Source organism: Scyliorhinus torazame, chromosome 7 (genome assembly GCF_047496885.1).
Source record: "Scyliorhinus torazame isolate Kashiwa2021f chromosome 7, sScyTor2.1, whole genome shotgun sequence".
NCBI classification, from domain to species: Eukaryota; Metazoa; Chordata; class Chondrichthyes; order Carcharhiniformes; family Scyliorhinidae; genus Scyliorhinus; species Scyliorhinus torazame.
Genome location: NC_092713.1, coordinates 69,755,952 through 69,778,885, shown reverse-complemented (window position 1 = coordinate 69,778,885; position 22,934 = coordinate 69,755,952). Strand labels below are relative to the sequence as shown.

General features: G+C 48.5%; 1 protein-coding gene across 1 annotated transcript in view; it reads left to right on the top strand.

The window, feature by feature from the left end:
• LOC140426297 (protein shisa-like-2A) overlaps nt 1–22,269 on the top strand; it is a 42,971-nt gene extending 20,702 nt beyond the window's left edge. The window contains exons 2-3 of the mRNA XM_072510874.1: nt 14,058–14,197; nt 21,286–22,269. Coding sequence (XP_072366975.1) covers nt 14,058–14,197; nt 21,286–21,458 — 313 coding nt within the window. The 3' untranslated portion in view covers nt 21,459–22,269. The remainder of the gene's footprint in view (nt 1–14,057; nt 14,198–21,285) is intronic.
• Nucleotides 22,270–22,934: the final 665 nt, after the last annotated feature.

The following is a 22,934-nucleotide window of genomic DNA, read 5'->3' as shown; positions in this document are numbered from 1 at the left end:
CCCAAATGGTAAGACCCCAGTTGACGTTGGTAATGAACAAGCAGATTGTGCAGCGCGGACAGCCGCGCAAATTCAGCAAGTGATGGTGCCTAAAATGTTAAGTCAGACTAAACAATCTACTATAAATATGTCTGCTTCTGACAAGTCAATGCCAACCATCCAAGACGTCATAAGATTACAGGAGGACGCTCCTGAGAGTGATAAACAAATGTGGAAACGGTTAGGTTGTACATATGATTCTGTTTCCTCTTTATGGACCACGCCTGCACATCAGACTTGTATGTCTGATGTGCTGGCTTTATGGGTCATTGAATGTGTACACTTTGCAACTCATTGTGGGGCTCGAGGGACTAGTGATTTGTTGCTGGACACTTGGTGGCACCCTAAAATGCAGGGGTTGGCCCAGAGTATCAGTAATCTGTGTTTGGTTTGTCAGCAATATAACACCGGAAAAGGTATCCCTTGTGGGATGGGGCAAACCCCGTTGCCCAGTGGTCCCTTTGAGATGCTCCAAATGGATTACATTGAGTTGGAAAGGTGTCAATGTTATAAATATGTTTTGGTCATTGTGGATGTGTTCAGCAGATGGGTCGAGGCGTATCCGACTACCAATAATAAAGCTGCTACTGTGGTTAAAGTCTTGATGCGGGAAATCATTCCCCGGTACGGTATACCAGCTCAGTTAAGTTCTGATAATGGGCCTCATTTTCTTGGACAGATTAACCTGCCTCCCTTCTCCAGTGCTATTTTCCAGGTGTGGAGCATGATGGAGTGGCTACGCACCGTCTGTGTGATATTTGGCCTCACTTCGCTTGGAGTGTTATTGGCGACGGACATGGAAAAGGGGAATATTATTTATATTTGTAACTCCAACCAATCTACAAGGATACATCACCTATGCAAAGGTGATGTTCTTCGCTGCCCCCATATACGAGGACATGGTATCGACTCATGGAAGGTCGTCAAAGTTAAGGAGAATGCAGGACTCATGAAGCAATTGCACCGGTCCCGGCGATGGGAAGGGAATATTATATGGACATTGCCTTGTTTTTGGAATACATGTAAATTTGATTTTGGATGTGTTAAGATTGGTGCAATAAAGGTAACATCAGACCGTCAGGAGAGCGTAGGAAGAGGCTATGAGAAAGAGAGAGAGGGACTAGAGAGAGGACGGGGCGTGTGAGAAGGGAAGTAAAGCTAGAACGTAGGTTACCGGGAGATACACTTAAGTTAGTTAAAGGCCAAACTGAGGAAAACCTGGGTAGTATGAATCTCTTCTACCAGATTTACCATCGCTTGTATGGCCACGGACGGGTTGTCTGCTACCCGAACCCCGCAGCAGTGTCTAGGTTATTTTCTGTTTCACCGCTTTGGGGCACTCCCCAAACGGTGGTTCATTGTCAGCATTCCGAGCCACTGCCCGAGCAAGTCACTCTTCCTTCCGATCCGGGTTCAGCACCACCGGCTATTTGCCTTCCCCTTCCTCGGGATAATTCCCATTCACAGTATGATAGGCTGCAACGGTGAAGGGCGTATATACCTAGCCACTTCACTCCCAATAGGGATTCCCGGTCGTACGAGAATTGTTTCAGCAGTGAAGGATACGGCTGTTTGCTGGTAGAGGTGGAAACGAATATAACATGTCTGTTCCCCACCTGTACGGACAGGAGGTGTCATATCACCCAGGCGTCTGGCCAATGCGTTTGTTACAACACCACTTGCGTTCCATTGAACGCTGGCCTCCAGCTCCTTTGTGGCTGGGCGAATGTCTCTCATATCACTGTTGGGACTAGGGCTTTCCGCATTGCTAGGCGGCCCGAATGGGCGTTTCGAAGCTGGATAAACTGGGCTACTGGGGGATCCTTACAAAACCGATATACTGATTGTGATGCTAGCCTGCACACGGAGCAAGGATACTACTTTTTATTTAATGGCACAGCGACCAACGTTTTGTCACCCCCATTTCCCCGCCAAATTGCTATAGGGACTCTAGTCCCTACCACAGTCCCCTGCCCTTCGGCGTGGAAGCTGCATAATCAGTCAGCACGCCGGGCAGTCTCTGCTGAATTTTGCGAGAACTGGAAAAAACCTCAGGTTCTCGCACCCAACCGGGGCCACTCAGCCGGATGGGGGATTCTGAGCGTCTTGACACTGGGAGGTGTGGGGGGTTCCTTGGCTGTCAGCAATAGGAATTATTTTATTTGTGGCCTTACCATCTTGGGAAATGAAACCTTGGGAGCCCTCGGGGCAATAACCAAGGAATTGTCTCAGCTACGGTTGTTTGCAATGCAGAACCGGTATGCTCTTGACTATCTTCTGGCCCGTGAGGGTGGGGTATGCGCCATAGTACAGGGCAAGTGTATCATGGGAGTTCAGGACTTGACCGCTAACATCACTAAATTTATGGATCACATACGGGATCACCTGGACGGAATGCAGGATCCTGGCTCTTGGGGTAACTGGGGATTTGGGGGTTGGAAGGACTGGTTGATAAATATGTATTTAGTGGTGGCTATCGGCTGCATCTTTGTGGGCCTAGCTATCCTTAAATGTGTGTTGGATAAAATGCGGGGTGCACTGGAACAGATCAACGCCCCTAAAATCTTAACTGTTAAAATCCATCCCAGTCAGGGGGGAAATGCATCTGTTTAATTACAGCTCATAGGAAGCACAGCGTGGGCTTCCGGTTGCGGCGATGCCCAGCTAAGCCGCACGTTTCGGCGGCTCCAGCTCCAACGGACCTTCGGGCTCTTTTAAGAGCCCCAACGGGAAATTTTTGGGCGACGCAACCCGGTGTGGGGTGAGTGAATAGGGAGTCCCCCCCCCCCCCCCCCCCCCCCCCCCCCAACGAAAGAGGAAAATATCGGCGGCGGCGGCTGCAGCGCAAGGAATCGTCGACGAAAAGGACAGAAAGGGAGAAGACACAAGATGGCGGCGGAGAAAGCCCAGGCAACATGGGGGCCCGAGCAAGACGAATTTCTGAGACGGTGTGTGGAGCTACTAAAGAGGGAGGTGCTGACCCCGATGCTACAGGCAATTGAGGGGCTCAAGGAGGCACAAAGGACCCAGGAGACAGAGCTCAGCGTGGTGGAGCAGAAGGTGACGGATAATGAGGACGAGATCCTGGGCCTGGCGATCAAAACACAGACGCACGAGGCATTCCATAAAAAGTGCATTGAAAGGATTGAGGCCCTAGAAAACAGAGCGCGAAGGAAGAACCTTCGGATACTGGGTCTCCCTGAGGGAGTGGAAGGAGCGGACTGTGGAGCTTATGTAAGTACGATGCTAAGCTCATTGATGGGAGCTGAGGCCCCTACGGGCCGCTTGGAGGTGGAGTGGGCACATCGGATCCCGGCGAGAAGACCAAAAGCGGGAGAACCACCCAGGGCGACAATCGTGCGATTTCACCGCCTTAAAGATAGAGAAGAGGTCCTGAGATGGGCTAAAAAGGTGCGGAGTAGCAGATGGGAGAATGCAGTGGTACGGGTGTACCAGGATTGGAGTGCGGAGGTGGCGAGAAGGAGGGCGAGTTTTAACCGAGCCAAGGAGGTGTTACACAAAAAGGTGAAGTTCGGGATGCTGCAGCCGGCACGACTATGGGTCACGTACCAGGAGAGACACCATTATTTCGATACGGCGGAAGAAGCATGGACCTTTATTAAAGAGGAGAAATTGGATCGAAACTGAGGGACTGATACTGCAGGGAATGTTATTGTTATTGTTATGGTTGATGTAAATAGAGAAGTAAATTGGGATGGGGGGAGACACTAGGAAATGTGGGCGCCGGTGAGGGGGGAAAGAAGGGACATAGGTGGAGAATGAGGAATGGGAGGGGGAGAGGAAAGGGAGCTGCGCCACAAGAGGCGGGTCAGATATAGGGATGTTCCCGCGCCAGAAAGATTATGGCGGGAAGACAGGCGCAAGGCGGATGGGAGTTCCCCACATGGGGGGGGTCAAGGAGTGAGCAGGAGTAGCTGGGGTCAGTTGAAGTCAGCTGACTTGCGGAAGTAATATGGGGGGAGCAATCACGCTAGAAAGGGATCTAGCGGGGGGGGGGGGGACAACTGGGTTGCTGCTGCGGAAATCAAAAAGGAAACGGCTAAAGAGTGGGTGGACGGGGATGGAATGCGACGCCTGGGGAGCGAGTGGGAGTGCGGAGGCGGGATATGGGACTGGCCTATAGAAGGTGATGGCTAGTCGACACGGGAGGGGGGCAGGTAGCCCCCTAGTGAGGCTGATCACGTGGAACGTGAGAGGCCTGAACGGACCGATTAAAAGGGCCCGAGTGCTCGCGCACTTGAAAGGACTAAGGGCAGACATGGCTATGCTCCAAGAGACGCACCTGAAGGTGGCGGATCAAGTTAGGTTAAGGAAAGGATGGGTGGGACAGGTGTTCCACTCAGGACTAGATGCAAAGAATAGAGGGGTGGCCATATTGGTGGGGAAACGGGTAGCATTTGAAGCAACGAACATCGTAGCAGATAGCGGAGGTAGATATGTAATGGTGAGTGGCAGGCTGGAGGGAACGGAGGTCATGTTGGTTAATGTATATGCCCCGAATTGGGACGATGCGGGATTTATGAGACGGATGTTGGGTCGTATACCGGACCTGGAGGTAGGAAACTTGATATTGGGAGGGGACTTCAATACCGTGCTGGACCCAGGGCTAGATAGATCCAGATCAAAGACCGGAAGAAGGCCGGCAGCGGCCAAGTTGCTCAAGGGGTTTATGGACCAAATGGGGGGAGTGGATCCATGGCGATTTCTTAGACCGAGGGCCAGGGAGTTCTCCTTCTTCTCCCATGTCCATAAAGTGTACTCCCGGATAGATTTTTTTGTTCTGGGAAGGTCGTTGATCTCAAGGGTGGAAGAAGCTGAGTATTCAGCCATAGTGGTTTCGGACCATGCCCCACACTGGGTGGACCTGGAACTAGGAGAGGAAAGGGAGCAGAGAGCACTCTGGCGATTAGATGTGGGATTGATGGCGGACGAGGGAGTGTGTGGAAGAGTGCGGGGGTGTATTGAGAGATACCTGGAGGTCAATGACGACGGGGAGGTCCGTGTGGGAGTGGTATGGGAAGCACTAAAAGCGGTGGTCAGAGGAGAGCTGATCTCCATTGGGGCCCACAAAGGGAAAACAGAGGCCAAGGAAAGGGAAAGATTACTGGGGGAGATTTTAAGGGTGGACAGGGAATTTGCAGAGACCCCGGAGGAGGGACTGTACAGGGAGAGGAGACGACTCCAGACGGAGTTTGACCTCCTGACCACCAGAAAGGCGGAGGTGCTGTGGAGGAAGGCACAGGGGTGGAGGTATGAATTTGGGGAAAAGGCTAGTCGCCTGCTGGCTCATCAGTTGCGAAAGAGGACAGCGGCGAGGGAGATAGGGGGAATTAGAGACGAAAAGGGAGCCACGGTGCGAAGAGCAGGGAAGATAAACGAGGTGTTCAAGACCTTTTATGAGGGACTGTATAGGTCCCAACCCCCAGAGGGAGAGGAGGGGATGCGGCAGTTCCTGGATCAATTGAGGTTCCCGAGGGTGGAGGAGCAGGAGGTGGAAGGCCTGGGGGCACCGATTGGGGTGGACGAGGTTATTAAGGGGCTGGGGAACATGCAAGCAGGGAAGGCTCCGGGACCAGACGGGTTCCCAGTGGAATTTTATAGAAAATACGTGGACTTGCTGGCACCGTTGTTGGTGAGGACGTTCAATGAGGCCAGGGAAGGAGGGACTTTACCCCCGACAATGTCGGAGGCGACGATATCGCTAATTTTGAAGAGGGATAAAGATCCGTTGCAGTGCGGATCCTTTAGACCTATTTCATTATTGAATGTGGACGCCAAATTGCTGGCAAAGGTACTGGCATCGAGGATAGAGGACTGTGTCCCGGGGGTGGTGCACGAAGACCAGACAGGGTTCGTAAAGGGGAGACAACTGAATGTCAACATGCGACGACTATTAGGGGTGATAATGATGCCCCCAGTGGAGGGGGAGGCAGAGATAGTGGCGGCAATGAATTCAGAGAAGGCATTTGATAGGGTGGAGTGGGAGTATTTATGGGAGGTGTTAAGGAGGTTTGGGTTCGGGTACGGGTTTATTAGCTGGGTCAAACTTCTTTATGGGGCCCCAACGGCAAGTGTAGTCACGGGTCGGCAAAGATCGGAGTATTTCCGATTATATAGGGGAACAAGACAGGGATGCCCGCTATCTCCACTGTTGTTCGCGTTGGCAATTGAACCTCTGACCATGGCGTTGAGAGACTCCAGGAAATGGAGAGGGGTGATTAGAGGGGGAGAAGATCACCGAGTCTCGCTGTACACGGATGACCTACTCTTGTATGTGTCGGACCCAGCGGGGGGGATGATAGAGGTTATGCAGATGTTGAGGGAGTTCGGAGATTTCTCAGGATATAGGCTGAACATGGGGAAGAGTGAATTATTCGTGATACACCCAGGGGACCAGAGTAGAGAGATAGAAGGCCTGCCTCTAAGGAAAGTGGAAAGAAACTTCCGATACCTGGGGATTCAGATCGCTAGGAGCTGGGGAACCTTACACAGACTTAATCTGACACGATTGGTAGAACAAATGGAGGAGGACTTCAAGAGGTGGGACATGCAGCCTCTGTCGTTGGCGGGCAGAGTGCAGGCAATTAAGATGATGGTCCTCCCGAGGTTCTTATTTGTATTTCAATGTCTCCCTATACTAATCACTAAGACCTTTTTTTAAAAAATAGACAGGAGCATCACGAGCTTCGTGTGGGCAGGGAAAGTCCCGAGGGTAAGGAGGGGAACCCTGCAACGTAGCAGGGACAGAGGAGGATTGGCGCTACCGAATTTGGGCGACTATTATTGGGCCGCCAATGTGGCGATGATTCGCAAATGGATGATGGAGGGAGAGGGAGCGGCGTGGAAAAGACTGGAGAGAAAGTCCTGTAAAGGGACGAGCTTAGAGGCGCTGGTGACGGCGCCGCTACCGCTCTCACCAAAAAAGTTTACCATGAACCCGGTGGTGGCGGCAACATTGAATATCTGGGGACAATGGAGGCGACAGAGAGGTGTGCGGGGAGCCCTGGTGGGGTCCCCAATCAGGAACAACCATAGGTTTGCCCCAGGAAGAATGGATGGAAGATTTCAGAGCTGGCACCAGTTGGGAATTAGGAGGGTGGGAGATTTATTTATAGAGGGGACGTTTGCGAGCTTGGGAGCATTGGAGGAAAAGTATAAGTTGCCCCGGGGAAACTTCCTTAGATATATGCAGGTGAGGGCGTTCACAAGACAGCAGGTGAGGGAATTTCCGCTGCTCCCGGCACAGGGGATTCAGGACAGAGTGCTTTCGGGGGTGTGGGTCGGAGAGGGCAAGGTGTCAGAAATATACCGAGAGATGAGGGATGAGTTGGTGGGCGAATTAAAAGGAAAGTGGGAAGAAGAGCTAGGGGAGGAGATAGAGGAGGGTATGTGGGCTGATGCCCTAAGCAGGGTAAATTCCTCTTCCTCGTGCGCCAGGCTTAGCCTGATTCAATTCAAGGTGCTACATAGAGCACACATAACGGGAGCAAGACTGAGCAGGTTCTTTGGAGTGGAGGACAAGTGTGGGAGGTGCGGCGGAAGCCCGGCAAATCACGCACATATGTTTTGGTCGTGCCCGGCACTGGAGGGGTATTGGAAGGGAGTGACGGGAGTGATTTCCAAGGTGGTGAAGGCCCGGGTCAAACCAGGCTGGGGGCTAGCTCTATTTGGAGTTGCGGATGAGCCGGGAGTGCAGGAGGCGAAAGAGGCCGACGTTGTGGCCTTTGCGTCCCTAGTAGCCCAGCGTAGGATTCTACTCATGTGGAAGGAGACGAAACCCCCCCGGACTGGAGGCCTGGGTAAACGATATGGCGGGGTTCATAAAACTGGAGCAGATAAAGTTTGCCCTGAGAGGATCGGCTCAAGGATTCACCAGGCGGTGGCAGCCATTCCTCGACTACCTAGGGGAACGTTAGAGGGGAGACAGATGACCAGCAGCAGCAACCCAGGGGGGAGGGGGGGGGAGGGGGTGGAAGTTTTAGTTTATGTTAAATGATTAGATCACCATGTTGATTAGCCATTTGTTTATTGTTAAACTTTCTTTACTGTTATGTTTGATCTGTAAAGGGAAACAATTTTTGATCGAAAAAATTGTCAATAAAATATATTTTTAAAAAAATAAATAGGAAGCACAGAGTCAATGATCACATGAAGAGACCGACTTCAGGGTTAACGTTCTGAATCAGATGCATGTTTAATGTCTGATGCGACCATCAATTCACACGAGACGAAGAGTTGAAGTGAACAGTGGTTCTAATCAGCTAGATCTGTGCCTGTCTGCGACTGCTCTGTACTGAGTGCTGCCTACAGGCTGCAGATCTATATACCTCCCCCGAGGGGGCGGAGCCCACAAGGGCATCAACATAATACAAGACAATGTACTGCAATACAATGGTGAGTGGTAGCAGTAATACATTCACCACATTCACCCCCTGTTAAAAATTGAAGTCCAGCGGGGGTGAAGTGGGCTCACAGATCAAGTCTGTCCGGCGCCTTGATCGTTCGCTGCGATCGCCTGAGCTCTGGTTTCGCTGCGGGCACTGGTGTTGAACTCGTCGCTGCGGGCACGGGTGTTGAGCTCGTTGACTCCGGGAGCGTGTCTTCTGGAGCTTCATCACTGTAGGTCGGCGATCGATAGGGGAGGGGAGGTGGAGGCCATGTAGGGGCGGGGCGGTGTTCGGTGTAGGGTGGGGGGGGGGAGGGGGGATAGGTGATGGTCGCAGGGGAACCGGCGGGTGCCAGGCCCCGGAGGGAGACTGTATCTTGTCGGCCGTCATGGTGCGCCACGTAGACATACTGAGGGTTGGCGTGAAGGAGCTGGACCCACTCGACCAGGGGGTTGGACATATGGCTCCTCATGTGCTTTCGGAGGAGGACACGTCCTCTCGCCAGGACGGAAGCGAAACCCCAGAGGCGGATTTCCTGGGGAAGACAAATAGGCGGTCATGAGGGGTCTTGTTCGTGGCTGTGCAGAGGAGTGACCTAATGGAGTGGAGCGTGTCAGGGAGGACCAACTGGGAGACACCTAGACCGTAGGGCCAGAAGGATGGCCTTCCATACCATCGCATTCTCCCTCTCCACCTGTCCGTTTCCCCGTGGGTTGTAGTTGGTAGTCCTGCTCGAAGCAGTGCCCTTACCGAGCAGGTACTGATGCAGCTCATCGCTCATAAACGAGGAGTCCCAAACGAGGAAACCAAACAGGGTGAAGATACTATGCAGGGCCTTAATGACAGTGGCCGCGGTCATGTCGGGGCATGGCATGGCAAAGGGGAATCGGGAATACCCGTCAACGACGTTAAGAAAATACGCGTTGCGGTCAGTGGAGGGGAGGGGCCCTTTGAAATCGATGCTGAGGTGCTCAAAGGGCAGTCTGCCTTCACCAGGTGTGCCTTGTCTGGTCGATTGAAGTGCGGCTTACACTCCACGCAGACTTGGCAGTCCCTGGTCATGGCCCTGACCTCCTCAGTGGAATAGGGCAGGTTGCGGGCCTTGATGAAGTGGAGAAGCCGGGTGACAGAGGTCATTGTGGATGGCCAGGAGTCGGTCACCTTGCGTGCTGGCACATGTGGCACGGCACAGGGCATCTTGGGGCTCGTTGAGCTTCCCCGGACGATACACAATATCGAAATTATAGATGGTGTGTTCGATTCTCCACCTCAAGATTTTATCATTCATGATCTGGCCCCGCTGTGTATTGTTGAACATAAAGGCTAACGAGGGTGAACCTCCTACCAGCCAGGAAGTGCTTCCAATGCCGCACAGCTTTCACGATGGCTTGAGCTTCTTTTTCGACCGAGGAGTGTCGTATCTCGGAGGCGTTGAGGGTACGGGAAAAAAAGGCCACGGGCCTGCCTGCCTGGTTAAGGGTAGCGGCCAGGGCAACATCTGACGCGTCGCTCTCCACCTGGAAGGGAATGGACTCGTCCACCGCATGCATCGCGGCTTTGATAATGTCTGCCTTGATGCGGCTGAAGGCCAGGCGGACCTCAGTCGTCAGGTGGAAGATGGTGGCTTTGATAAGTGGGAGGCTTTGTCCGCATATTTGGGGAAACACTGGGCATAATATGAAAAGAACCCGAGGCATCTTTTCGGGGTCTTGGGGCAGTGGGGGAAGGGGAGTTGCAGGAGGGGGCGCATGCGTTCGGGGTCGGGCCCTAGGACTCTGTTTTGCACAACATATCCGAGGATGGCCAGTCGAGTTGTGTGGAAAACGCATTTCTCCTTGTAGGTGAAATTGAGGGCTTGGGCGGTTTGGAGAAACTTCTGAAGGTTGGCATCGTGGTCCTGCTGATCATGGTCGCAGATGGTGACGTTGTCCAAGTACGGAAATGTGGCCCGCAGCCCGTACTGGTCCACCATTCGGTCCATCGTTCTTTGGAAGACCGAGACCCCGTTGATGACGCCGAAGGGGACCCAGAGGAAGTGGAAGGGGTGGCCGTCTGCCTCAAAGGCCGTGTAGTGGCGATCTTCCGGGCGGATTGGAAGCTGGTGGTATGCGGACTTCAGATCTACCGTGGAGAAAACCCGGTAGTGTGCAATCTGATTCACCATGCCCGCTATCCGGGGAAGGGGTTACGCATCGAGTTGCATGTACCAATTTATGGTTTGACTGTAGTCTCCAACCATCTGGTTCTTTTCCCCGGTCCTGGCGACCACCTCTTGGGCTCTCCAGGGGCTATTACTGGCCTCGATGACCCCTTCCCTCAAGAGCCGCTGGACCTCTGACTTGATAAAATCCTGTCTTGGGCACTGTACCGCCTGCTCCTGGTGGCGACGGGTTTACAGTCGGCGGTGAGGTTCGCGAAGAGCGAGGGAGGGGCGACCTTAAGGGTCGCGAGGCTACATACGGAGAGTAGGGTAGGGGTCCGCCGAACTTCAGGGTCAGGCTCCTGAGGTTGCACTGGAAGTCCAGTCCTAACAGGAGAGGAGCGCAGAGATGGGGGAGGACATATCGTTTAAAATTGGCGTACTCAGCGCCCTGTATCGTGAGGTTCGCGACACAGTACCCCCGGATCTGCACTGAATTACGATCCGGAAGCGAGGGAGATTGTTTGGAATGCGGGAGAAATTTGGAGAGAACAACGCCTTACCGTGTCTGGATGTATGAAGCTCTCCGTGCTCCCAGAGTCAAACAGGCAGGGCGTTTCGTGCCCATTGACCCGGACGGTCATCATCGAGTTCCTGAGGTGCTTGGGCCGTGACTGGTTGAAGGTAACAGCACCGAGCTGCGGGTAGCCGGCATGGTCAGAGGTAGTGGGGTGGTCCCAAGGTGGCGGCCCCCGTCGGTCGCACGTATTTCTGTTTCTGTTCCTCAGTGACGGCGGGTGAGGAGGAGGTGGCGAGGTAGGCCTCAAAACAGCGGAGCCAGTGCGAAAAGATTCCTTTGGCTTCAGCTGCCTGTGGGTCGAGTTTCAGTCGATCAGGTTTGAGGGCGGCTTCCATAGCGATATCTTAGCTGATTAAATCAATTCACACGAGACAAAGAGTTGAAGTGAACAGTGGTTTTAATCAGCTAGATCTGTGCCTGCCTGCGACTGCTCTGTACTGAGTGCCGCCTACGGACTGCAGATCTATATACCCCCCCAGGGGGCGGAGCCATAGGGAGAGCCCTGAAGGGCATCAACATAATACAATACAATGTAATGCAATACAATGGTGAGTGGTAGCATTAATACATTCACTACAATGTTTGCACCTGTTACCATTGCCAATTAATCTTGAATAACTGTTACCATTAACGTTGTCAGTGCTGGTTCAATTTCTCTGACAGTTAATCTTGTTGATGTCTGTTGAGTTTCAGTTACTCATAACCTTGTCAATCAGATCTATGTTTAAAGTTGTGTGAGCACAAGGGGTTTGATGTCTATTTTAAATGGGGATCCGCTTTTCTGAGATCAGTCGCTCGCTCAGTGAGACTGACTTTGTGATGAATGGTGAGTTTCCGTCCTTCCCCATCAGCCCAAAATCCAGTCGTGTTTCCAAGAATTTCCTAATTTCTCCTTCAAACACCTCAGGACTCTGCGCCCAAAAGACTCGCACACTGATCTGTGCAGAGATTTTTATTACAAGTTATTTAAATCTCCAAATAACAACAAAAAATAGAAAATATATTTTTATTTACATTTTTTTATATTTAATAATACAGAAATGATAATACAGAACAATGAATGGGATGTTTGAAGAAGTAACTATGGAGAATCTATTGTGAATGTGGCGTGGGTCGCAAGAGGCGGTCATTTTGTAAAAATGGGTCGCCGGAAAAAAAGTTTGAAAACAGTGGTAAGGGGGTAATATATTGGTCTGGATTGGGAATTTGTTAACAGACAGAAAACAGAGCAGGAATAAATGGGTCATTCTCAGGATGACAGACTGTTACTATTGGGGTACCGCAAGGATCAGGTCACAGCTCTTCAAAATCTCTTATCTCGTAGAAGAGCAGGGGGAGCGGATATATGTAAACACCATCATCTGGACATTTCACCTCCACATCACACACCATCCTGATTTGGAACAATATTATTGTTCCCCCATTGTTGCCAGGTCAAAATCCTGGAACACCCTACCCTAAAGTATAATAATAATAATCTTTATTGTCACAAGTAGGCTTACATTAATACTGCAATGAAGTTACTGTGAAACGCCCCTAGTCGCCACATTTCGGCGCCTGTTCGGGTACACAGAGGGAGAATTTAGTATGTCCAAATTACCCAACAAGCACATATTTTGGGACTTGTGGGGGGAAGCCAGAACACCCCGAGGAAACCCACGCAGACACGGGGAGAACGTGCAGACTCCGCACAGACAGTGACCCAAGCTGGGAATCGAAACTGGGACCCTGGCGCTGTGAAGCCATAGTGCTAACCACTATGCTACCATGCTGCCCATCAAGTAATGTAGGTGTCCCTGCACAGCATGGATAGCTGTGGTTCAAGAAGGTGACACACCACCTGCTCAAGGCCAATAGTACTGTGCATTAAATGCTAGCCTTGCCAGAAACTCCCACATTCCATGATCAAATAAGGAAAATTAATTGTTCATGCTATTGTCCCATTTATGGTGAAAAGAAATCCTAACGGGTAAAGGGGATATTTGTGGATAGAGTCCATCACTATTCAGGTTACATATGATTTGTGGAGGGTGCATGCTTGATAGGCCAAATGTACTAATTTCATATTTTCCGCTGTTCCTATATGTGGAGGAATGGGAGGGATTCTCCCGCAATCATCGGGATGATCCGACGCTGGCGCCAAGAATGGCGCGAACCACACCGGCCATTCGGGCCACCTGGAAGTTGCGGAATCCTCCACACTTCCGGGGGCTAGGCCGACGCCAGAGGGGTTGGCGCCACGCCAACCGGCGGCGAAGGGCTGCCGTGGTCCCACGCATGTGCAGAACTGCCGGCATGTTCTGGTGCATGCGCAGGGGGTTTCTTCTCCACGCCAGCCATGGCGGAGCCCTACAGAGGCCGGCGCGGAGGGAAAGAGTGCCCTCACGGCACAGGTCCGCCCGCAGATCGGTGGGCTCCGATCGCGGGCCAGGCCTCTGTGGGTGCCCCCCAGAGCCGGATACTCCCACGCCCCTCCCCGAGTACCCCGCTAGACGCCCGACAAGCCAAGTCCCACTGTGATGGACCATGTCCATTTCACGCCAGCGGGACTGGCCGAAAACGAGCGGTCGCTCGGCCCATCAGGGCTCGGAGAATTGCCGGGGGGGGGCGCTGCCAACGGCCCCCGACCGGCGCGGCGTGAACCCCGCCCCCTCCCGAAAACCAGCGCCAGAGAATTCAGCAGCTGGCGTCGGAGCCGCGGGGCGGGATTCATGCGGCCCCCCCGGCGATTCTCCGACCTGGCGGGGGGTTTGTAGAATCCCGCCCAATGTGTCTAAATGCAGAAGAATCTTTACCAAATTCATTATTTGCTCTTATTTCAGTATTTTTAACTTCATGTATGCAATCTAAGATCAAACTTAAATATCTCTTCTTGTACAATCTGTTTCAGTATTGGGGCTCTGGTGGGACTGTCTATAGCAGCAGTGGTTCTCCTAACCTTTGTCATCACAGTTTGTGTGCTGTGCTACCTTTTCATCTGCACTAAACCACAGTCCAGGCAGGATTCTGGATTAGATTTGCAGACAAGAGGTAAGTTAACTTTATTTAAAGATGATCTTTATATATGTTTGGCTTTGTGCATGCTACTAATATGCCTAGTAGGTTATTATATAATCTTACATTGTCTTTGAAAATCCTTTGAAATGTGGTGGCAATAGACCTCCAATCGATAAATTGTAAATCTCGTACATTTGCATAGTGCTCTTCTTTTATTCATTCATCAGAGGCAAGACCAGCTTTTATTGCCCATCTTTAATTGCATTTGAGATGATGGTGAGCTGCTGTCTTGAACCTCTGCAGTCTCTGCGGTGTAGATACATCCATAGTGCTGTGAGGAAGGGGTTTCTAGGATTTTGAAGTCAGGATGGGGTGTGGCTTGAAGGGGAACTTGCAGTTGGTGGTGTTCCTATGTATCTGCTGCCCTTATCCTTCTACATAGTTGAGCTCCTGTTTGGAAGATGCTGTCAAAGGAGTCTTGGTGAGTTGCTGTGATGCATCTTGTCGATGGTACACACTGTTGCCACTGTGGTCGTTGGTGGAGGGACTGAATGTTTAAAGTGTTTTTCTGTTACATATTCAAGTAATACTGCTGGTGGAACGTCACATGATCTGTAGTGATGTCAGCAGAGTGTTTGCACCGGCTTTCAGTTCACCATCTTGTACTGTAGGAGCAACATCTCCAAATAAACCCTGCACCATCTTTTTTCTTTGAACCATTAGAATTTCTACAGTGCAGAAGTTGGCCATTTGGCCCATTGAGACTGCACCCACCCTCTGAAAGAGAACCCAGCCTAGGCACACTCCCCTGCCCTGACCCCTTAACCCCATAACCCCATCTAACGTTCACATCTTGCCATTTAGGGTCAATTTAGCATGGCCAATCTATCTAATCTGCACATCTTTGGACTGTGGGAGGAAACGGAGCACCCGGAGTCACTCAAGGCTGGAATTGAACCCAGGTCCCTGGTGCAGTGAGGCAGTAGCACTAACCACTGTGCCACCGTTGCAGCTAACTAGGGAAACATAACATTTTCCCATGCTTATGCTCCCCTTGTTCTTCAAATGGTAGAAATCATGCATTTGAAAGGTGCTATTGAAGTTGCCTTAGCAAGCTCCTGCAGTGCATCTTATAGATGGTACTCAAGGGCCGCCATTGTGTGTGATGGTGGAGGGAGTGAACATTCAAAGTGCTGGGTGCAGTTCCAATTAAGCAAGCTGCTTTGTCTTAAATAGTATCAAACGTCTTGAGTGTCATTGAAGCTCACTCATCTAGACAAGTGAAGAGTTGAAGAGTATTCGATTGCACTCCTGACTTGTGCCTTGTAGATGGTGGACACGCTTTGTGGAATCAGGAAGTGAGTCACACACCGTAGAATTCTCAGCCTTTGACCTGTTCTTGAAACCATTGTATTTATATGGCTGGTCCAGTTCAGTTTCTGCCCAATAGTGACCCAACATGTTGATGGTGAGGGATTCAGTGATGGAAATGCCATTGAATGTCAAGAGGAGATGCTGAGTTTCTCTCTTGTTGGAGATGGCCATTGCCTAGAACTTGTGTGTTATTTGCCAGAGATGCCAGCCTGCAGACCCACTGATTGGACATGGCTAATTAAGAAGCAACTGCATGGAAGATTGTACTGCTGGGCTGGTCTCCAAAAACCTCAGGGTCAATGGAAGACGACTTTTAAAGTTGGTAAGGTTCAACCCAAGCCTGAATATTGCCAAGTGTTGCTGGATATGCAAGGCCAGAATTAGATTTCAGCAGGTGTTTCTTTTTACAGAGAATACTGGACCTGCGGGACAGGCTGCTGGCTTGTGTGGTGAATGCTGATTCACTGAGTTCATCCAAGTGAGAGCTGGACATGATCTAGCTGGGCGGGGAACATGTCAAACAAAAGGTAGGTAGGTATAACATTAATCAGGACCAGAGCTGTCTCCAGGATTAGTTTCAACCAATTCACTTGGATGGACTTTTCAGGTTTTATGTTTTCTAATTGACCTGGGTTTCTATCTGTACTTTCGCCTTTCTCAGGAGAGAGGCTTTCTTGTGTGTTGGGGAGAGTTTTTATTGTGATGCACAATCATCACAATATTGTGCGACTGAATGGACTCGTACGCATTTTCTAGCTCATCAGATTTTGTATATTTATATACGGTATACATCTGTCACACAACTACACATTTTGACATCAGGAATCGAGCCAAAGAAAGACTTGTTTATTCTCTCCAAGTACTCATGACTGAGATTTCAAATACCTCTACACTTCTGAATTGTTTGTCCAGATTGATTGCATATTGTAGATTTTCCAAGGCCTCCAGGAATCCTCCAAGCTCTCCCATGGGCTTTCTCCAAGTACAAAGCTCTCCTCCAGGTTAACGTCAGACTCCAAGCTCTTCCCTCCTATAGTTCCAGAACGCTTCTGCAGGCCACTTCTCATTGGATTTTACTCCAGGAATGCTGAATATCAGAGATATCTATGATTGATGGTGAATCTAAAACATGAAGGCGAGAATCTGGAGATGCATTTTTCCAAAACGGAAATCTTGGAGGAGTGCGCATCCAGGTTGTGGTCACTCCTCTTCATCTCTTCCATGTCACAAATTCTTCCTCAACTTCTCCAGGCCGCAACCTCTTCTCCAGGACCTTAAGAGTCCCGCAGGCATCCTTCAGGTCTTGGACACTGCCTCAGGCAACCTTTGCCTCTCAAGCAGTCTTTCCTTGGCCTTCTTTCAAACGTCCAGTTATCTTCCAGCCATTCCCTGGTCTCAAACTCAAATGAAATGAAATGAAAATTGCTTATTGTCACAAGTAGGCTTCAAATGAAGTTACTGTGAAAAGCCCCTAGTCGCCACATTCCGGCGCCTGTTCGGGGAGGCTGTTACGGGCTGTTACATTCAACCCTCCTCTAGGTCCAACTTCAGGACAGAGCCATCACCCAGGCTCCCACAAGATCTTGAGGTTTTCTCCAGACTGTTTCCAAGTCCTATATTCTCCTCTAGCATTTGGCCATTGAAAGGTGTCATATGGAGTAAGATCATGAGGTGGCCTGAATGTTTGGAAACATAACAAACCCCTTTTGGTGGTCATGGTTTTCTATTCTGATCACTGGATTCTAATATCTTGTATGAAGAATACAATAAATACATTGCAAAATACTGGCACTGCATAAGGACGTAATCTTATAAGATCTGTGGGGGTGGATTTAGAGGCAGGACCAGGAGGGATTGAGGAACCGATTTAGTGCTGTGTAGCCTCTGGATGAGAAGTGGGTCATGCCAGTAATGTTCCACGGCCGACATAGCTAGGTACCCAGAAGGAAAAAGCAGTTTGGACCAGCATTCTTATTTCCGAGGCTTTCTGCATTTTCCTTCTCAGTAGCCAGTAAATAGCAATTAGGAGGCCAACTAGAAAGGGCAGGGAAGACTGAGCTGAAAGCTTCCTGGTGTTGGAGTGGCCTCCCACTGATTGCCGAGCCTGGTAGCTCAGTGGATCCAGTCTCCTAGTGGGGTGGATATTGGAGATGGAGACTCGCGCTGCAACAATAGAGCCGCAAGCAGGAAGGTCCACATCTGCGGCCCTAACACCTCTTTGCACCAGGGTTTTTCCTCTGCTCAGAGTGACCAGTTACCAGCTTTGGCCAACGTACATCATTTTTAAATTGAACGCATGCCTCCGAAGGTGTCTTCTTATTGAAGTGCCCTCATGCTCTCTTTGCTGCTGAGCAGTGCCCACTGACCCTAGTAGAGCTGGCGGCCTATGAAAGCTGCAGGCCCATTGAGGGGACTGGGCCCTCGGAGGTGGCCACATGGAAGATTTCACAGGCGGGCAGGTCTCAAAAAACCTCCGGAATGGGGCATGTATTTGCCACCGATGGAAGAATATTTTTAAAGATACTGAAATTCTTCTCAAAGTGCCCAGAACTTAATATTTGTGCGGTAGGATGTACCAGGCCCTCACAGTACTGAGATGGACAGCATACCTGCTTCTAAAACAATCAGTATCTGAATAACAATGCTGCCGCTAAGCTTTTAGTTTGTGCTAGAGAAGTACAAACTGAAACTCAATAAGCAAAAACATTAAATCTACTCACCTTATCTATTGCTTAAATGTTATGTGACAAGGTGTACATACACTGATCACGAGGAGGAGGTAGTCAGCTGGACTGATACTGATTTCTGAATGCATAATTTAATGGTTATTTAATTCTTTACAGTAATTGACTTCAGTATGCTATTTTTGCATGACAAATCTTTTTGAAGTAATTTATTACTGGGGAAGAGATTGCAGCATTGTCATTCTACTATCCACATGGTAGTTATCAATATTGGTGCAATTACACATATAAATTACAAGTGTATGCAATTTAATTATATATTATTGCCTTTTGTTGAGTGTGAAGAAGTGTACATGTAAAGTGCATAGATTGCCAGTCACTGTAAGTTGGATATTGTTGATTGAACTAATTTGCCCATGATGCAAAATAGAAGAATCAGTAATTCCCGTACCAGCCTCCCCGAACAGGCGCCGGAATGTGGCGACTAGGGGCTTTTCACAGTAACTTCATTTGAAGCCTACTTGTGACAATAAGCAATTTTCATTTCATTTAAAGGAGGCAGCTTGGAAATTACAAAACTAACTGGGTAACCGGGTAGAAAAACAATAGATGAATTTCAATGCAGACAAACACTGCACATTGGAAGGAAAACTGACAAAAACATGCAAGGCATCAATAGGTGACAGTATAGTTAGGGAAATAGTCACTCTTCTCTGCGTGAGTCCCTTACCTGCACGATGCCAGGGTTCAGGACATATGCTAATGACTGGAGAGGACTTGTAGTGGGAGGGGAAGAATTCAGTTGTCATGATCCATATGGGTACGAACGACAGGTCTGGGAAAGGGGTTCTGTTTAGATTAATAGTTTTTACCATGGCGAGACAACATAGTCTCTGAAATGGAGAATTCAGCCCCTGTGTCTGCATGGGTTTCCTCCGGGTGCTCCGGTTTCCTCCCACAAGCCCCGAAAGGCGTGCTGTTAGGTAATTAGGACATTCTCAATTCTCCCTCCGTGTACCCAAACAGACACTGGAGTGTAGCAACTGGGGATTTTTCACAGTAACATCATTGCCGTGTTAATGTAAGCCTACTTGTGGCAATAAAGATTATTATTATTATGTTTAAAAAATATAGTTCTAAAAAAGGTATAAAGCAGAATCATTGCCAATAGTTGCTGTCCAAAAAATTAAGGTCAAAGGTTCTGATCTGAAAATATTGAGACTGGTGGGCCATAAAATGCCTGATCAAAAGATGAAATAGGATTCCTAGAGCTTACATTCATTTTTGTTTCTTTGATTGTCTGTACCAGATTACTTACTGTTTAGATCTGCTCTGGATGCAGCAAGTTCGATGTGACACTGGAATGGAGACAATCTGTGCTCTAAAGTATAGGGGAGGGGTGGTATAGTGGTATTGCCACTGGACTAGTAATCCAGAGACACAGGGTAATGATCTGGAGTCCCGGGTTTGAATCCCACCATGGCAGATGGTGACATTTTAATTCAATAAAAAACAGGAATGAATAGTCTAATAATGAAGCAGCAGAGGAGATTCACCAGGATGTTGCCTGGGCTGGACCTTTTCAGCTATCAAGAGAGACTGGATGAGGCGAGAGTGTTTTCCTTGGAGCAGAGGTGGCTGAGGAAGGACCTGATTGAGGTGTATAAAATTATATATAGGGTGGATAGGAAGGATCTTTTCCCCGTAGCTGAGGGGTCAATAACCAGGGGTGTCGATTTAAGGTAAGGGATGTGAGGAAAAACCTTTTCGCCCAGAGGGTGGTTGGAATCTGGAGCTCACTGCCTGAAAGGGTGGTAGAGGCAGAATTCCTCACATTTATGAAATATTTAGATGAGCGCTTGAAATGCCATTGAAAACAAGGCTACCGGCCAAGTGCTGGAAAATGGAAAATGAAATAGGTGCTTAATGGCTGGCGTGGACACAATGGGTTGAAGGGCCTCTTCCCATGCTGTAAAATCTCTATGACTCTCTATGACTCTATGACCATGAAACCATTGTTGATTGTCGTAAAAATCCATCTGGTTCACAAATGTCCTTTAGGGAAGGAAATCTTCCATCTTTACCTGGTCTGCCTACATGTGACTCCAGATCCACAGCGATCTGGTTGACTTTTAAACGCCCTCAGTTCAAGGGCAGTAAGGGATGGGCAATAAATGCTGGCCCAGCCAGTGACACCCACATCCCCTGAATGAGTAAAAAAAACTTGTATACAACCTTTATCAAGGGCTGTGGCGAATGTTGTCTCTTTGATACTGACTGTAAAGTCCCGGGTAATATTAGGATTGATATCAGGAAAGTCTCACAGAGAGAATGACTAATGAATGAAGTTAACCTTTCAGGTAGAGTGCTGGAGGCACTAAATGCAGTAAGTACATTGCTGACTGAATTAAGATGGCAATTATCTTTGGGTCTTATTGACGCTTATGGGAAAATTCTAAGCATTGGAATATTGTGGGTATGAACTTATTCATGGATTCTATGAATTCTGATCTTCTTTACAAAATAGGTTAGGTAATTTTCTGATCTCCATCTTCTTTCCTGTGCATCTTGGATGGAGTTTATCGTTTAGTTTAGGTACCTCACTTTATTCATTGCAGAGAGTATTTGTGTTAACGTCACAGAAACTGCCATACAGTGCAGGAAGATGTTCAATGGCCTCGCAAGCGTCACAAACGTTGCTTGGTTCCAGTATACATCGTCTATCGTTTACACTGCTGTCGCTACTTACTGGTCATACTCTGTCTGAGCACCTAGGTGTCAGCAAAACACATTATTGCAAAGGTAAACCTCTCAAAATGCTCAAGCACCATCATGGCTAATAACTACTGTGCCGATTCCATAACCTGGGGCGTGATTCTCCGGCCAGCCAGCCACATTTTCCTACGTGGAGCGCCCCCCCACCCCACTATCTCCGCGGGAATTGGGTGTGGGTGCGCTGCCAGCGGACCGGAGGATCCCATCGACGGAGAAATCCGCAGCTGGTCTTCAGGAACATCTCAGAGACTGTTTAACCATTTATATGTCTGCTTTGTCTCTCTGCAGACACTGAACACGTTTTAGAAATCCCAAATCAGTCCAATGGGCCGAGCACAATGAGAAAGCAGTTCCAGAGTCGGAAATTAGATTGCGACAATCAGCCAACTGGACCTGACAGATTGTTCCAGAGATGTTTCATGGCTACCATCACAAACATTAATATACAAGATTCCTCCTGAAATTCTAATCTAGTTTGAAATTTGTGGAAATAAATCATTGTACAAGTTGTGTATGTGCAATTGTCTCACAGTATAAAATAGTTTCAGCCTGTGGTAACAAGCAACCTTATTAAAACATTTTTGAAATTGGCTGCTACAGGATTTAGGGTTTTATGATGTCATGAACAGTGGGCTTTGGACATGAAAGGAAGTTTAGGGAGGGGAGACATCATTCACAGCCTACGGTTTTCCATTAGCAACTATAAAGGTTCAAAACAGGATTAAAATATTAAGGAAGCATGATAGAAGATTTTGGTTGATGATTTCAGTTATCTTCAATTCCTTGCAAAATTGCCAGAAATTCAGATTGGCCTGGGAGAGGGGGTGGGCTGAGTTCTGATAAATTTGGAGTTTTGTGTTACAACTCTGAACATAAAGTCTTTTTTTAATATTGATGTATAAAAATCTTTCAATTTTTGTTATGACCATGGCCAGTATTTGACTTTAAATATGTAAGACGTGTCGACATGATGCATGGCTTTCATATCCATTGAATAGACAGAATATTCTTTTCATGCAAATAGATTTTGTTTGCAGAACCAATTCAGGTCATGTGTTCCATTGATGACCATTTCACAGAACCCTGTAAATTCTTTTGTGGTTGTAAAAAAAACGCTGAGACTATTAATAAGAGTATTGATAGCAGGTTGTATCTGTGTTAAGTGTTTGTTTGTGTAGCTATGCTCTGTAAATTACTGTAATCTGCTGTATTGCATGTTCCAATGATTATCTATTATCTATTAATAAACCCTTTCCTTAGTTTGTAGCTTAAGCCACGGTCTAATACAACCTTTATTCCATCACATTTCTGAGTCCAGGAGGTCACAGGAGGGATCATGACAGATCCATTGAGCTAAATACAGTGACAAATGTTTCTGGTGAATGCCTGAGATGGCTACATATAATAGATTTATCGTGTTATGGGCCAAGGTTAGAAACTCCAAAGTATATTATGAAGTTCACCTGACCTATAACCTTTTGTTGAATTTGGCTAGGTTGAACACAAACGACTTCACTTCAGGTGTGATTCAACAGACTTCCTAGAAACTTTAATCAAATAAGCTTTATTCTAAGAACTTGGTTAACATTTATATAAACACACAGCAAGAACTTTTTATCAATTACAAATATAAAGACACCCCACAGCTACAGTAATCTCTGTATAACACTTAATGAATTCCCTCTTAACTGTTCCAATTCAAAAACAAAATCCCATAAACCAAAAAAACCTTTTAAGGGCGTGGCCCAGCACTCTGGATTCTCACTTGAATAAGACTGGCTTTCCCTGAGATTCTGACACCGTCTCATCAGCAGGTTTAAACCCTTCCGGAAAGCAAACGGTATCTTTTAAGTTAACAAAACAGCAGGTAGCTATAATCAATGTTTTTTTTTAACTGGAACAGATATTAAAAATGAAAATAGAAAGAGACAGGTCAA